This window comes from Pyxicephalus adspersus, chromosome 2 (assembly GCF_032062135.1).
Source record: "Pyxicephalus adspersus chromosome 2, UCB_Pads_2.0, whole genome shotgun sequence".
Lineage (NCBI taxonomy): Eukaryota > Metazoa > Chordata > Amphibia > Anura > Pyxicephalidae > Pyxicephalus > Pyxicephalus adspersus.
In genome coordinates, this window is record NC_092859.1 from 23,722,457 (window position 1) to 23,739,801 (window position 17,345).

Consider the following 17,345-nt stretch of genomic DNA (forward strand, 5'->3'; position numbering starts at 1 on the left):
TCACATACACTAACGTCAGCCCATGGCCAGTGTTTATAACGTTGCAGCCAATCAATTAGTTCTGACTCTATCACGTGCATTTTCAGAGCTCCCTGATTGGCAGAACTGTTATGCGCATAGAGTTGAGGAAGCATGTTTATGGTGAGCACCGTGTGATTTCATAGAGCAGGGGGGAAGACACAAAGACAGGAGATACCTGTGAGAGAGGTAGGTAGGTAGGTAGGCAGGCAGGCAGTGCTGTGTGTGCACCCAGTGAGCCTCAGACACTTATTGCAATTGACCTATAAGTCTCCAAGCTGCAGGGAGTTCTGTCTACCAATGACCCCCTTTAGGGGATGTTCAGACTGATGGTGAGGTTACGGTGCAGTAGCCGCTTCCTCATGCCAGCTAACGGCTGCCGCTATATGTAGCCTCTTCCCATGGCAGCCCCATGTAGAATGAATAGGGGCAGCTGAGTGGTATAGTGCTGATTACTGCCCCCTGCTGTCAGATGTGCAACACTGCTTCCTTAAAGGGGAACAAAACCCACATGACTCACCTGTCTGCGTTCTATCGCAAGGCGCCACCTTTACTTCTGCCTAGAAATATTCTTTGGCTGTCTTGATTGGCCGTACTGGGATGACGTAACTTCCGCACAGGCGTTCCTTCATTCCCAGGACATGCAAGGAAAGCCAGGATTGCTGGGTCCCCCTGGCAATCACCACATGTGCAGCTCCTCCCAGCACAATCAGGCTGGTCAGATGGGTTATTGCAGAAGGGACATCGTCTCTTACCACTGGCCTCATTCTGTATTTTGCAAAAAAGAACTTTAGTTCCACTGTAGGAACCAGCAATGCAATGAGAGTTACCAGCAAGGTGCCAAACACTCAGGTCTGAACCTGCCCCTAGGTGCCTATCACATCAGCACGGTCAGCTACAAGGTGGTAAGAACATATATATTAATGCGTGTTGAGCTGGGGCAGGCCGTTCATTCAATGTCATCTCCCTGGCTCAAAGATGACCTGGTCATGTAAATCCTGGTGTCTGTGATGTGTAATAATAAATGTCTGACACTGTATCCTCTCAAGTTGCAACAAGTTACAATGTTGCAGTCTGTAGACTGAAAGAGAGGAGACTAAGAAAATGTTTTTTTTTGCCTGCAGCAGACTAATGACATCATCGACACCGACTTGAGCTCAATGATCTTTTTTAATGATACAAGGTGGAGTTTTACTGAAATAATGCTGTTTTATTCATGCACATTTTTTCATGCACAATTCTTAGCGACAGGTTCACTTTATTTAAGTCAGCTTGTGGAAGAGTTTCAGAACACTCAGGTAACACATCATGTCTGTGATAGCAGAGATTGCAGCTGAATCCACACTCTACTATAAAGTCCATGCAAATGATTCATGAGGACATTATTATTTTTAATAATAATAATAATAATAATAATAATAATAATAATAAACAGTATTTATATAGCGCCAACATATTAGGCAGCCCTGTACATTAAATAGGGGTTGCAAATGACAGACGAGTACAGACAGTGACACAGGAGGAGAGGACCCTGACCCAAAGAGTTTACAATCTAAGAGTTATAGGTGGAATGGTGAAGGTTTAGACCCTCCATCAGGTTTTCATTGCTGTCTCAGTGCGCTGTAAGGAGATTCACTCTCTCCGATCCTGCCGATCTCACACATGCGCAGTTAGATCGGCACGTTTTTTCCATCCTACATCACCTGATCTCTCGCCTGGGCGGGGTGACATAGGAAGAAGAACCCGGAAGAAGAGGAAAGGATGGTGGCGCCGGCTCCGTGACGACACGGGCCCCGATGCAAGACACCTCCGGATGGATCGGTCTGCCCTGCAGGATTGAAGGTAAGTGTATTTTTTTTATTTTTAGGCACTTTTCAATTTAATTCCTCTTTACATTTTACATCACCCACAAAACAGAAAATAATAATAAACAAAAATTAAATTAATTTTTTTATTTGTGGAATTAAAGTCATCCGTCTTCCCTGACATCACAGAATACAGAAGCCTGACACAGTGTCAGATATAGGTGAAAGTCACATTCATTGTCTCTCCACCCTACACACACATTCAATCCGGTCTAACGAGTTTAACAACAAAAAATCTCTATTTATGTTGGGCGGATGAAAATAATTTGATATTTGTACAGCTTTTGTCACCTTAAACATGTCATGAAATAAATATTGGCCCGTATATTTCCATAAATACATTTTTCTGCGGTGTGATATATTGAGGTATTTCACAGTGTCATAATTAATAAACAGGATTAATATAGCGCCAACATATTACGCAGCGCTGTACATTAAATAGGGGTTACAAATGACGGACGAATACAGACAGAGACACAGGAGGAGGAGAGGACCCTGCCCCAAAGAGCTTACAATCTAGGAGGTGGGGGCTGCGTACATGGGGAAAAAATCACCAAGGGGGTCAAAAGTCTGAGCAGGACATCCAATAAAGTTTACCTCTAGGCAGAAATTTAAGTTTTTGGTAGAGGGGGGTGAAGTAGACCCTCTGCTAGTGCCACTTTTGCTGAGATTTACCCTCTCTTTTGGTCCTGGTGGCGAGTCCCAGCAAAAGAACATTTTTTTCCCTAGAACAAGAAATCAATGCTAGAGAAACAACTAAGAAGGAATTTGCTTTGCTTTGGAAGATTTCTTCTAACTTCCTGTTGCATCTCTAGGATGCAAGATAAAGTACATTTTACCTGGGGATACTCACCTGTCCCTATTTCATTGTGGGCGCTGCCATTCTCTCCGCTATTTTCTGCTGCATCCCAATCTTTGGCTATTTTGATTGGCCGTGCCAGGGTGACATAACTCCTGCGCAGGTTTCATTCAGTCCCTGCATTCACTTTTTGACATATGGGCACCGATCAGACAGGTGTGTAAATACTTATTGCAGAAGGGACATCACCTGATACTTCCTGCAAAAAGGTCTGGACTAATGCTAAATTTTTAAAGTGGAACTTTAATTCATAATTTTATTGTCTTCCCCAAGTTAAATTAAATTCACAGCCCTGTGCGTGATCTGAATGGCCAAATACAGGAAGCTGAGAATGACAGGGGATGTAATTAGACATCCTGTCTGCACCATACAACTATAGAAAACCAGAGAGAGGCGTGGGATTTCCAGATTGCAGCTTGGAGGTTCTAGAATGAGGCTTGGAGTGCATATCCTCCTGCGCTTTCCTGTAGGACTAGGAAGAAACAGAGAGCTGAGATGTGCAAGGAAGAGAAAAGGAGCAGCTGGTGAGTTAATCTTCTGTCATAATATCCAACTGCTAAAGAATTGTGAGATAATACAAAGAAGGTTCCTTGTAAGCGACAAATTCTGTGCTATTCAACTTAATAATGGCTTATAGTGACGTGATTGTGGACTTTGTAAAGCGTCGCATAATATGTTGGCGCTATATATTGGATAATAATAACATAAACATAATATAAGTCATGCTTGCTTTTTCCCTGTTTGCAAAATCTCCTTACTGCATAAAGCTTTCTACCTGCATATATATAATAATATATGAACATCATATTTCATATTTTGATGATGAAGTGCTTGTGATGTTCATTGTTCTTTTTGTGACCCATTCTGCTCTATCGTAATCATGATTTCTACATTTGTCCTGGAGATCGGTGCTTGGGGGGTACCAAAGTGCATGGGTACATTTAAAGTGAAATTTAACCCTTCATTTACGATATACTGACTGCTTTTTTAGGACAGAAGAGACTCTGAAGGAATGTTCAGACTAGAGGTGTTTGCCATAGTTTTTTCTTACGTGTTACCGCTTTAAATCAGCAAAAAAATGAATAACATTGGTTGGGAAAAGGTCAGTTGTGCAGAGTAAAAGTTGGACATGTGCAGATCAGTGAACAATCCATGCACAAGCTGCTTAACCCCCGTTGGAATGAGTTATTTCATTCCCACCGGTCCAATCAAGAATCTAAAGATGGATGAACACAGAGAGAATACAGAAGTACCGGTGACCAACCAGAACATCACATTATTATTAAAAAACAGGATTTATATAGCGCCAACATATTATGCAGCGCTGTACTTTAAATATTTGTTGCAAATGACAGACAGATACATACACTGACACAATTGGAGGAGAGGACCCTGGCCAGAAGAGCTTAAAATCTAAGAAGTTGGGAAACTGCATACAATAGGAGGGGATATAGAATGGGGGAAGTAGTGAGGGTTTAGACAGAAGTAGATGGGTAGGCTTGTTTGAAAAATGGGTTTTGAGTTCTCTTTTAAATAAACAGAAAGTAGGAGCAAGCCGAATAGGACGAGGAAGACCATTCCAGAGAATGGGGGCAGCTCTAGAAAAGTCTTGGAGCCATGCGTGTGAAGAGGTTATGAGTGAAGAAGTCATTAGTAGGTCATGGAAGGAGCGAAGAAAGGGGGGTATTTTTCTACCAGGTCAAAAAGGTAAGTGGCACAAGAACAGTGGAGGGAATTGAAAGCAAAGCACAGGAGCTTGAATTTAACAGAACCTGGAAATGCCCTGAATATGAGGGGTAAATGGGAGGGCAGAATCGAGGGTGACGCCAAGACAACTTGCCTGAGGGGAGGGACAAATAACTGTGTTAATAACAGAATTATGGGCTAAATCTCCTGGGGCCTCAAACAACTTTAAGTTTTCTACCACTTTAAAAAATAATACTAAACTGGAGTTGGGATTTAAATAACTAAATACAGCTAACTTTTCATTATGTTTGAACATATTCATTATATATTTAAGGGAGGAATACAGATGCAGAATGATATACTGCTCCTTCAATCACACAATGGAGTTTGGATGAGATTTAAATTGAGTTATACCTTCTTCTCTGTTATCTATCAATTTAGGTTTCTTGTTCATAGCTGATGATTTTGGAAACTCTTTGCATCAGAGAAGAAGAATCCTCCGTGCACAGCTCAACAGGGTAAGTAGTCAGAAGAATGAAATATGAAAGATGAGGCTGTAGGAATTGCTGTAGGTTATAGCACTGTAATAAAATAGGTTTGATTATCCCTGGGGATAGTCATTCCTTGTCAGCTCTCCAATGATTTAATATTCGTACATTTAGAAACCTTTTGCAACAAATTGAGATACTCTGGATGTGGCCAGGTATGGTGGTCTGTTGGGGAAAACTTCCTTCCTGTCAGTTGGATGTTAACAATTAGATGGAACATTTCCTAATAACTCTCATTCCTAGTACATGATCAGCAGACATGCATTGCACCACATACATACATACATACATACAAATTCACCAATCCACATATGAAAAGATTCTTTAAAATGTTTTTATTTATTATACACAGCTTTGTACATTTTGCAAAGCCTCCACACTTCCTGAAAATTTCCAATCTTCGCCTTTGCATGTTCTAGCATCTACTTGCTTGGTGCCGTTCTACTCAATGTGTAGAGTTCGGTCCTCTGAGCCTTTTAGCCTTAAGTACTTATATTTCTACTACACTAAGCTGCTGAGTAGATCTAAGAAGTTGATGGGCCAAGATGTCTATAGCTCCTCAGTGTACTCTGATATTCAGAATTTGGCTCTTCCAGTCTTAGTCCAGCGTTGGACTTTCTTGTAGATGCCCAATGGCCAATTAGTAGGAGGAGTAGTACTAACCTAAAACTGGCAGAAATTTGACCATTTGCCCTTTAGACCGTTCCTATCTGTGACCAATGTAAAGATTTGCCCCTTCCTTTCCCAGTGATAACTTTTTTGGGATTCCCATCACTTTCTATAACAGTGACTATGACCATCAGGATAAATACAGAGCTGTAATCTCTGCATAATCTGACAAGTCTCCTGATCGTCCTCCTTTTTTTCTGCCTGTCCTAAAGAAATGTAATTAACAGTGGATAGGCCAACTATTATGTGTCTCAATTCTAGATGGCTTTTATAGGAATGGAGACTTCATGCAGTGTTCTCCCCAGAAATGTATTTGAGCCTAGTGGGGAGAAGCTATAAGTGGGTGGCCAAAAAGGAGTTAGACCAGCGTGTGACAAATTTTGTGTTCCCAGTTGTTGCCATAGGAATGCAGTAACCCCTATAATTCTGTCCTATAATTTTGCCCCATTTGTCCAGAGACCCTGTATTGTGATCCAACATTTCAGCAACCGCCCAAAACAGCTAGTTAGTTACTGAAAAGTGCTGCTTGGTGCATAAAGGGGCTGGGGAGAACAATGGCAAAAAAATTTGAGATTTTAGCAGAAGGGGAATTTACCTTTCTAACCCTTTAATTTGTGGATGCAATGTGAAAGGGTTAGAACCACATAACTAGGAATTGTAACCTATTCACACTGCATCTAAAAACTGAAAGTAAAGTTGTTGTTTTTTTTTTACCCTTCTGAAAATAAAGCTGATTTCACAAAGCTTCAAGATAAAGAAAATGATTCTTATTTTATCCATGTGACTAATTCTCAGATCTCATTGGACTTGGCTAAAAATGTCATGATCCATCGCTTGGTGGGATTCGAACCTATCGCGTCTCTGCAGTTTCAGTATTACTATGACGTTCAGGGTGATATTTATATCAGAGGTTGACTTGTTTCTATGTTATTGCTCCAGAATTGATTGTAGGTGAGACACCGCCAGCATTGTCCATCATGGGGGCGGAGCAGAGCAATGAGCATGACGTTCGGCATGGAGATTCCAACTCTGGTGAGTTTGAAATTCTGTTGGATCCTAGGTTTAGCAAGAATAACTTGGGGGAGGTCAGACATTACTGACGTGTGAAAACATCAGGGGGTTTGCATTACCATGTTCAGCAGATCACATTACAAATGTCTGCTTACCTGTAGCAATAATTCAGAATTCCTGTTTTCAGAAATGACTTTAGGAGGATGATTACAGAGGTATACAAACTGATGCAACTATTGTAATACACCAAAATTAAGCTGTGTAAGTAGCTGGGAAGCAGAACAGGGAGTCATTTGTGCAGTAGTGCAATAATGCTGATAGAAGGAACAAGCAGATCAGTACAATAATCTCATCAGTCTTCTGCTTCTCCATTCACTGGTAACTCACAGGCTGGGTGAAAGAAAAGACCTTACAGTGTTACTGAAATGCAGCAGAAAAGAAACAGCTCTACTGCCCTGCCGGACAGCTGTGTAGCAGAGCTGTGGTGGTTCTAACCTTTACTTTCACTACAAATATTATATTAAATAGTATTTATATAGTGCCAACATATTAACGCATCGCTGTACAATAAATAGGGGTTGCAAATGACAGACAGACACAGACAGTGACACAGGAGGAGGAGAGGACCCTGCCCAGAAGAGCTTAAAAATGTGTTTGTATTTCTGTTTGTGTTGGAGAATCTTCCTTATTTTATGTCTCATGAAAGGAAAAGGAAATAAGGGAAAACCTCTATAATGTAGACAAGATGAACAAGAAAGTTTTGGGGCAGATTCAGAAGCAGTTAATGCTTTCAACAAACATTCACTGGATGTGAATCTTCCTGGTGCATAAACCCTGGAATATGAATGTTCAGATAGCTGAATCATACATTTCTTTAATACAGATCAGTAGGCATACTGCAGGCATAAAATGGACATGGGTTGCACTTATGTATCTATCTCCAACCCTTATTTTTGCCACTTTCCCCTTAACTGGTAAATCTGTTTGTGTCGCTGAATCTGAATTGTGGAAGTGAAAGTTGCAGTTGACTTTTGCTGAGCCAACAACCTGCTATTATCAGACTTCTTTTAGAAGAGGTATCCAAAGGCTTGGTTGTAACATTTATGATCTTTTCTTTTCCCAGCAAATCCCTCACCGGCCAGACAGAGAGCGAAGATGGACGACATTGTGGTGGTGGCTCCTGGGACACAATCTCACCGGAACATCACAAAAGACCCCGAGGTCATCAAGCTGCAGGAGATCCCAACCTTCCAGCCCCTCCTGAAAGGTCAGAACCTTGTTGTTTTGTGTATGCAGGGTGATCTCTTACTCGTTTCACCCCTATATGTCAGATGCAGAGGTGTTTCTTATATTTGGGAGAAATGGGCTCGGGATAAAAGCAGCTTCATAACACAACAAGAGAAATCAACAGACTAATCTATCTGTGTTTGGAATACACAGCATTTTTTTCATTTCAGTAGTCATATAATAGAGGCTGCTTTTATCCTGTGGCCAGCTAGAATAGCATTCTGTTTTTCCACATATCTTGTTAGCAGAGGACAGCAAATTTTTTTTGTAGCACGGTGGCTCAGAGATTAGCATTCTTGCCTTTGCAGCACTGGGTATCAGGTTTGAATTTCGACCAGGACACTATCTGCATGGAGTTTGCAGGTTGTCCCTGTTTTTTCATGGGTTTCCTGTGGGTACTATTGTTTCCTCCCACATCCCAAAAACAGGCAGTTATATTATTTGGCTTCCCCCCAAAACTGACCTTGGATTGTTTTAATGACATATAACTATGGTAGGGACATTAGATTGTAAGGTCATTTGTGGGACAGCTAGTGTCACATGACTATGGATTTTGTAAAGCGCTGGGTAATATGTTAGCGCTATATAAATACTGGATGATAATAATAATAATATTATGAGTTCTGTCATCCAAGAAATTGTTTTCTACCATATTGTCCTTAGTCTCATTGCAATCCTGCAAACTGTCATTGATGCAATACTTCTTCTTTTGTCATTGTACTAAAGTCTTATTTCTTTTCATTGCTGGGTGACATCAGATCATTAACAGAAGCAGTGTTGTCACCTAGTAGCGGGGTTTGTTCCCTTTGAGTGTTACATAGAGATCCTAAAGCACAGCCCCTCTCACTTCAGTCAATTTGAATGCTAGGAACCATAGTCCTATTGCTACTGTCATACAACTGCATGACGTGTCTGGAGCAATGCATGATGTAAGATCTTATAGTTAGACTCATATAGAGTTAAAAGATATTTATTTAAGAGTCAGGTGATTCAGTTTTTGGGACATACAATACAAAATGTTTATTCTTAGGGGGAAGTTAGTCCTGCTTCACACTTTATGCTTGTAGTGAAAGATGAACCAAAGTTTGCGTTCCATGCTTCTGATTGTGCCCAGGGTCTCCATGAAAGGGGGCTCTTTAAGTTCCTGGATTTGTCCTTTTGGCTAAGGAATCTCATAGTTTGTGCTGCGTTCTTTCCGATACATTAAATTTGTATCAGGATAAAAATAATCTCATTGTAACCAAAAATATTTGTTGTTTTAACTTTTAAAATTTTTTTAGTTAACAATTTTGTAAGCTTTGCAGCCTCTAGATTGTAGAGTCCCTACTGCCATGTCAGAGCAAATCACAATTGGTGGCATTTCACGTACAATGCTGCAGAAAAGGCACAGGAAGCTGACATGATGTGAATCATACATCCAACTGACTCTATAAAAAACCACAATAAAAGGACCAGGCTTGAATAGACAGAATTGAATCCCTCACTTCCTGTTTTGTTCACAGAACATAGGATGAAGGAATATCTTCCAAATGGGATACTGACAGGTGCTCTTACCCTTCCTTGCTCCATCCAAAATTAAGAGTGAAGGCTGATGTAGCTGTAAATGGAAGCAAACTCCTTATTCATGCACATGTTTTTGAATAGGGCTAGTCAGGTGTCCACAAAACTTTGTCCAAGTATTGTATGAAGCAAATTTAGCGCTGGGTAATATGTCGGCACTATATAAATACTGTGTAGTAGTAATAATAATATTAATAGAATTGGTATTTGTTGATGATTAGTGGGTTGCAGGCAGTACAGATGATCATCAGCAGAGGGCAGCAGAGCTCAGCATAATTCTCACTTTTCCTGGAATTTACAGGGGAAGTAAAACTAATTTATCATCCTCTGTACCTGATTTTTTTTTTTTTATTTCCATGGTCCAGGTTCAGTATAGGAAAATCAGTAAAAGGGGCACACACTGCTTCTCCCAACACTGGTCTCTACTACAAGCTAAACTGGAGCAAAATATAACAAAAATCATTCTAATCATTCTCCAACATAAGAACATAGACCAAAAGACTTGAAAATACATAACAAAACACTTCCAATGGTATATTTTACAAACACATGCAAATAAGAAAAGTGGTTTGCTCCTGTTTACTTAATTGGGGTAGAAAGTAATGGTAACTCTCCCCAGTGGGGACACATATAATAATATGTCTGTAGTTTTGCTTTAAACCCAGTCTGACCCAGGACAAACATCTATGTCTTATGGCTTTGATGGAAGCAGATGTTGTACAGCTTTAAATCAGGGGGAATGGGAGGATAGGCAGAGTGGTTTTATTCTACATAAACCTCACCAGTCATTCATTAATCTATCACAATTGCTTGATGAACGGCATCCAGTTAACACAGAACACATATCAGATTTTCAACACAACCATTCGTCTCGGGCAACAACAATCTGATGTGTGTACATAGTACGAGTTTACTCATCTGTGGAGACCAGGAAAACCAGTCTGCTTTCATCTTTGCAGGTTAGGCAATAAAAACAAATGGAGGATTGTTTACAATGACTCTTTCTTTGTTACACCCTGGGCCTAAAGATAAGAAAGCTGTGTTTTTCCATCAGTCCACTTTCACTTTCTCTCTCTCTCTCTCTCTCTCTATACCTCTTATATATTTTTCTTTTTTCCCTCTCTGTCCCTCTCTTTCTCCCCCCCCTTACCCCCTCTCTCCCCTCTCCCTCCCACTACACTTTCCTTCTCTCTCTCTATTTCCCTCCAAACCAAATCTACTTTTTGCTTTTCAAAAGAATTTTATTCAAATGACTATTTATATATACATATTTTATTTACTCTTACCCCTCCCTCTCTCTCTCTTTCTCTCTCTCTCTCTCTCTCTCTCTCTCTCCCTCACTCTCTCCCTCTCCCCTGCTCTCTCTTTTTCCCTCTCTTCCCCCCCCTCTCTCTCTCTCTCTTTCTCTCTCTCTCTCTCTCTTTCTCTCTCTCTCTCTCGCTCTTTCTCCCTCTCTCTCTCTCTCTCTCTCCCCCCTCTCTCTCTCTTTCCTTGCAAACCAAATCACTCTTTAAAAGACTTTTATTATATTTACATATATTATTTTATTTAAAACCTTAAAATAATTCCTCATTCTATTTTTTTTATGATACAAACTGCAGTCTGCTCTGTTTGAATGATGTTTTAATATAAAATTGTTTATGTAACTTCATATAGAACTCCAGCTATCATGTCATGAAAGGGAGGCCGCAGCGTTTCATGTCAGAGGTTCTGATGTCTTTTAGCCGCTGCCATCCTAATCTCTGCCCCTAATTAAATGGCTCCCTGTCATGTATAAAGCTTTGGTGTTCAGGGTTCGGCCAGCTAATCTCTAAGGACGCAGCTTGTTTGTCCTCCGGGGGTCCGCCAGTCCCAGAACTTTGCTGTCTGGTGTGGAGAAAACTCTGCAGAAACAACATGAACGCTTCAAAAGTGATGACCTAAGACTCGGCTTAATTTCCTTCATCTCCTATCTACTAAATGCTGATTTCTCCTTTCATCGCCATCCATGCCCCCATTTCTCATCATCCTCTGTCACGCATTAAACTTTAGTTTCAGGCAAACTGCTAACTCGGCTTACAAGATTGTAGCCAGATCAACAGGTAACAGGTTAACAGTCCTTGAAGTTCAAATCTGTTTTAAACATTTTATTGCTCCCTGGCTTATATCATAAATCTCCAGTGGGTTCTACATAGCAGCTGTGAAAATGTTTAAAGGTAAAGTCAGATCTTAAGGTGCGTACACACTTCCAATTTTTATCGTTCCAATCGAACGACGAACGATCGATTGGGCAAAAAATCGTTCGTAAAAAAGTAAATCGTATCTATTGTGTGTACAATATCTACGAACGATCGTGTCGTTATCTCTATGTGCAGGATCGGTGCTATACGATCGTTCGTATATATCGTACAGGAACGTTCATCGTTCGTTTTCCAACGATAATAATTGGAAGTGTGTACGTAGCTTTACAAAGGGCCTGATTTATTAAAGCTTTCAGAGACTAGAGACGATAGACTATCATGGGAGAACCTGGGTGATCCAGCAAATATTGATTAGATTTCTTAAAATAATTTGTTATTATTTGACAAACGTTTTCAATGCTGGACCAGATCTATTCCAGGTTTGCTGGATTACCTAGGTCCTCCCATGATAGTCTATCTTCTACAGTCTTGGAGAGCTTTAATAAATTAGACCCATAGTCTGTCTGGATAATATTAATTCATATAAGTATGAAACATCCAAACAAAGGGGAAAGGATAATGGAGGTGAAAGGTAATCAAGTGTATTTTTACAAAGAGATTCCCAGCTGCTATCTAGGAACTTCTGGAGACCGATAGAAATTCCAGCATCTCCATTGCAGGGCACTGCCATCTTTTTCTTTCTTCTCTTCCTATTTGCAATTATTATTATTAATAATATTATTAAACAGGATTTATATAGCACCAACATATTACGCAGCGCTGTACATTAAATAGGGATTGCAAATGACAGACTAATCCAGACAGTGATACAGGAGGAGAGGACCCTGCCCCGAAGAGCTTACATTCTAGTAGGTGGGGGAATTAACACACAATACCGTAGAAGATGGGTAGGAAAAGTTTGAAAAATGGGTTTTGAGGGCTCTTTTAAATGAACAGAAAGTAGGGGCAAGCCGAATAGGACGAGGAAGACCATTCCAGAGAGTTGGGGCAGCTCTAGAGAAGTCTTGTGTCCGTGCGTGTGATGAGGTTATGAGTGAGGAAGTCATTTTTAGGTCATCGGAGGAGCGGAGAGAGCGGCTGGGGGAGTATTTTTCGATCAGGTCAGAAATGTAAGTGGGACAAGAACTATGTAGGAATTTGAAGGCAAAGCACAGGAGATGAATTTGATTCTAAGGTGAAATGGAAACCAATGAAGAGAACTACAAAGAGATGCAGCGGAAGAGGAGCGGAGGGAAGGATGGATGAATCTGGCTGCAGCATTTATGATAGATTGTAGAGGAGAGAGTCGGGTTAGTGGAATACCAGAGAGGAGGAGGTTACAGTAGTCCAGATGAGAGATAATAGGCGCGTGTACAAGGAGTTTGGTGGTCTCTGGGGGACAGGTAGGGGCAGATTTTGGAGAAAGTGACAGGACCTGGAAATGTTCTGAATATGGGGGGTAAATGAGAGGGCAGAATGGAAAGTAGGGGAGGGACAAATAACAGTGTTGTTAACCGTACAATGTTTGGGCATCTTGATTGGCTGGGCCAAGGTGACATAAGTTCTTCGCAGGCTTGTTTGAATTATTTAGTCCCAGCAACTGCACTTCCATAGAGAAATCATGCAGGAAAGAATGCTTATTGCAGAAGATATATCACCTGCTTTGTTCTGCAATAAAGCCCTGCCTGATCCCAATTTTTTAAAGTGGAAGTTTAGTTCAGCTTTAAAATTCAATCTCTTCCTATATTTTGTAATTGTAAACCTAATCCATTTCAATTTTTAGTGTCTAGATCAGTGTTTCCTGACTTTTTTAGCATGGGGAACCCCTAAACTATGGTCATATTTCCCCCCTTCTAAAATTCTTTTAGCCCCAGCTCATTAGTGTGGTGGTCAGTGGTAAGAATGCCTCTTATATTGCTGGCCAGTAGGAAGAATGTCACCCTTACAGATAGCCAAATAGATCATTGGTGTCACTTAAACTGACCTAAGAGTCATAAATTGCTCATTGCACAAATAACCTCCAGCAACTTTAGGAGGAACCCCAGAATTCTTTGGAATCCTGGATGATAAACACTGATCTAGGTGATCATAGAATTGATATTGCAGCAAATGTATCAGTGCCAAAATAAAACAAGGCTTAAAAACAATCTGAACATTTTTGTGCTGAAGCCTAATACCCCTGTGGCCAGGAGCATGGTGAGATATCCAGTAAGAAACAGATCGTAATAAAGTTCCCATGAAGTAAATCGCTCTTTTCCCAACTGCAAATGACGCCATTGTGTTGTGTGTTACCCTGATGTAAATAAGCCCAGGAGCTGACAATATGCTGTGCTGGAGGGAGGGGGAGCTGATCTTTGTATGACATCAGCCGATAAGAATGGAGTGAGGTCAGCCCTGGCTGCAGACTGTCCCTGCCTGCTTAACCCCTTGTTGTCACATTTCCCAAACATCTCCTAATATGTGCCTGGTAAGGGTCAGGAAATACCCAGAAATCTCCCAGTCACATGAAAATATCTGTATTCCCATATCTGTGCATTTTATTTATCTTGCTGGGAAGAGGAACCTTATTACTATGTGGTGATGTTACAATTCTATAAGAAACAATACCTGAAGGACATTTATTATGTATAAGGTTTGTAAGGAATTGCAATTTCTTTGCTGCATAGAAGTATGTTGGTTTCCTGAAGCAGATGCAGAAAAAATCCTAAACAGATGACATTAATTTGCTTCGGGCAATGTGTATTAATATTACACAGTATTTATATAGCGCCAACATATTAAGCAGCACTGTACAAAGTCCATAGTCATGTCACTAGCTAATGTCCCTACCATAGTCATATGTCTTTAATACAGTCTAGGGGAAATTTTATGGGGAAGCCAATTAACCTAACTGAATGTTTTTGGGGTGTTGGAGGAAACCCACGCAAACACAGGGAGAACCTGCAAACTCCATGCACATAGTGTCCTGGCCCAGACCTAGCGCTACAAAGGCTGGAGTGCTACCTCTGAGCCACCATGCTGCCCGGTTCTCATCAAGTCATTTGGGCCTCCAAAACTCCAATTTATGTAATTTACTTAAAACAGAATTGATTGTGTGCATTCCTAATACATCTGAATTGATGTGGCCTTGCTCACCTCTCCTCCATCTTTCTCGCAGGTCTTCTGAGTGGTCAGACTTCCCCACCCAACGTCCGCCTGGAGCGTCTCGACTCCCCGCAGGTGCTGCAACTGTGCGTGCGCTACCAAGATCACCTACACCAGTGTGCTGAGGCTGTGGCCTTTGACCAGAACGCATTGGTGAAACGTATTAAAGAGGTGAGCAGGGGTGCAGAATGGTGTACTTACAGGTGCCATTATTTAGCTATTCATACATGAACCAATATTTTCCATCCGTTCAGCAATAAATTGTGTAAAACCAATCCAACTTCCAACAATATTTTGGATCAATATTTGTCAGGATGTTAATGGAATGTGTGTTCACAATATGCTACAACTCCAACATTAACCCAGTGCTGAAAGGATGACGGCCTCTAGTTGACACGTATTATAAGCTAGTCAACAATGGCATCTCCATTGTTTCTATGCTTAAAGGTCCCCTTTAAATTAAGCAATTAATTTAGACATCTTGTGCATTTGGTTTCTGTGCAGATTTATTTTTTATCCCATTTATGTGACAGATGGATTCTTCCGTGGATACCCTGTACTGCTACATGCAAGAACGGCAGAAGCGCTTCGCTAAATACGCTGAGCAAATCCAAAAGGTGAATGAGATGTCGGCCATTCTGAGACGGATTCAGATGGGGATTGATCAGACGGTGCCACTGATGGAGAAGCTGAATGCAATGCTGCCTGAAGGGGAGAAGCTGGAGCCGTTCTGTATGAGTCCGGACAGGGAACATAAACCTTAACTATTTATTGCTGGTGAAAAGCATTTGGGATCATCATTAGACTGACCTGAATTTAACTGGCTTTATAGATTCACCAATGTGATCCCAAATCCAAAGGAGCAAAGTGTGATGGAATGTTGCAGAATCAAGAATCACTTTATGGGTGCTGCATATGTTCAGGAAGTTAGACTAGCCATACTTGTCTGAAAAAAGCTATAAAGAGAACCTGGGAGTATAAAATATTGGAGCTGCTGCCCTGATTCTGATTTCACTGTTTAGTGGGTCACTGATCTGGAAGAAGTATGCAGAATGGGAGTTTAGACTTTTATTTTTCACTGGCTGCATGTTTGTTCCAGAACAATGATTGTTAATGGGGGCAGCTGAGCGATGGCCAAGCTCTATTACCTTCTCATCTCTTGGTAGCCTTTGTCTTGGGGTAAATGCTGTTTCACCCCTTTGATTAAAGCAGCCCCGATCCAGACATTCACAAGTTTCCATTTTTGCATTTCAGAACATAGTTCCAATTTTTGCAGCTGTCTTCATCTATTTCTGAATCTACCTTGGACAAGAAGCGGAATTTCTGAAGGAGTCTCCTAGATTGTAGCCACGATTTAGCATTTAAATCCTGAACTCTGTCATCCTGCAAATTGCATAAAGTATAAATAATGATGGGCACTGCTGCATGTTCTACTGTATATATTACAGAGGAGAGAAATTTGTGTCTGTAAATATTCAGCCCGAGTTCTGTTTTTGTTTCAGGAATTTGAACTGTGACATTCATCTCTATCCAAAGCCGCTGTGATGTCACATGGTCCAGGCGTAGCTAATAAAATATTTATCTGCAGATCTGTGACTGACACCACACTTTGTTCTCCAGCTATTGAGTAGGAAACATATAATTCCTTTACAAATCAGACAGGGAAAGTGTTGCAAGAAAAAAACGGATTTTCCTTTTACTTTCAAAATATTAGGAAAAATAGGTCAAAATAATTAAAAAAAAATTCGGATGATTATTACAGTGGGTGAATTGAAACACATTCCCAAGCTGCAAGTAAGGGACGAAAACAATCTCTTGAACTTGTTAGGAAATGTGACAGCTGCAGAGTCCATGCCCTAGCACAATCCGTTCACCCCTTGCATGTTATAGACCTCACCTATTCCAAGTATCTGATTCTCTACCAACTCTTCAACTCACCTCTCAGCAAAGGGGGAAAAGCAAAGGGAAATACAGCAAAGGGGGAAAAGCAAAGGGAAATACCATGGAGTGTTCCTTGAGTCTGCTACCTTTACATCCCGGATGGCGGCACTAAGCAGCAGTGCCCAGGCATTTGATGTCTACACCAGGGAGGGTTCCACAGGTGAATGACACGTAAATGATCACATAATCCTACAGGAGAACATTTGGTGAAATTACCTGGTAATGGTGTTTCTTAAAAAGTGTGCACATGTAAACTTGGAAAGAATCTTTCATGATCGTTTGCAGTGACAGATGAATAAACGAGAGCTGTGCACAAAGCACCGCTTCTGTTCCATGTAGAGGGTCACTTGTGGATCTGTCCTGAAGGACAATGGTGGGCGATGGCTGTACTCAGATTTGCGCCCAAGGCGAGCACAACCAGCGATAATGCTCCGATAGCCTTAGATGTTATTATTATTAAACAAGATTTATATAGCGCCAACATATTTCATAGTGCTGTACATTAAATAGGGGTTGCAAATGACAGTGACACAGAAGAGCTTACAATCTATGGGGTGTGTTTGGGTGTTTCAATTGCTTACTATACTGTTACCTTCAG

General features: G+C 40.9%; 1 protein-coding gene across 4 annotated transcripts; it reads left to right on the forward strand.

Annotated features, from left to right (window-relative positions):
- The first annotated feature begins 168 nt into the window (after positions 1-168).
- Positions 169-16,393, forward strand: BORCS5 (BLOC-1 related complex subunit 5). Of its 4 annotated transcripts, none has more exons than XM_072399977.1 (6): positions 169-207; positions 4,870-4,946; positions 6,585-6,677; positions 7,780-7,923; positions 14,820-14,977; positions 15,340-16,393. In XM_072399977.1, exons 3-6 carry the CDS (start codon positions 6,623-6,625, stop codon positions 15,568-15,570), a joined length of 588 nt encoding a protein of 195 aa, XP_072256078.1. In that variant the 5' UTR covers positions 169-207; positions 4,870-4,946; positions 6,585-6,622; the 3' UTR covers positions 15,571-16,393. The 4 variants fall into 4 exon arrangements, with proteins under 4 accessions (XP_072256078.1, XP_072256074.1, XP_072256075.1 ...); XM_072399973.1 differs by lacking the exon at positions 169-207 and adding an exon at positions 228-3,266; XM_072399974.1 differs by lacking the exon at positions 169-207 and adding an exon at positions 228-1,860.
- Positions 16,394-17,345: the final 952 nt, after the last annotated feature.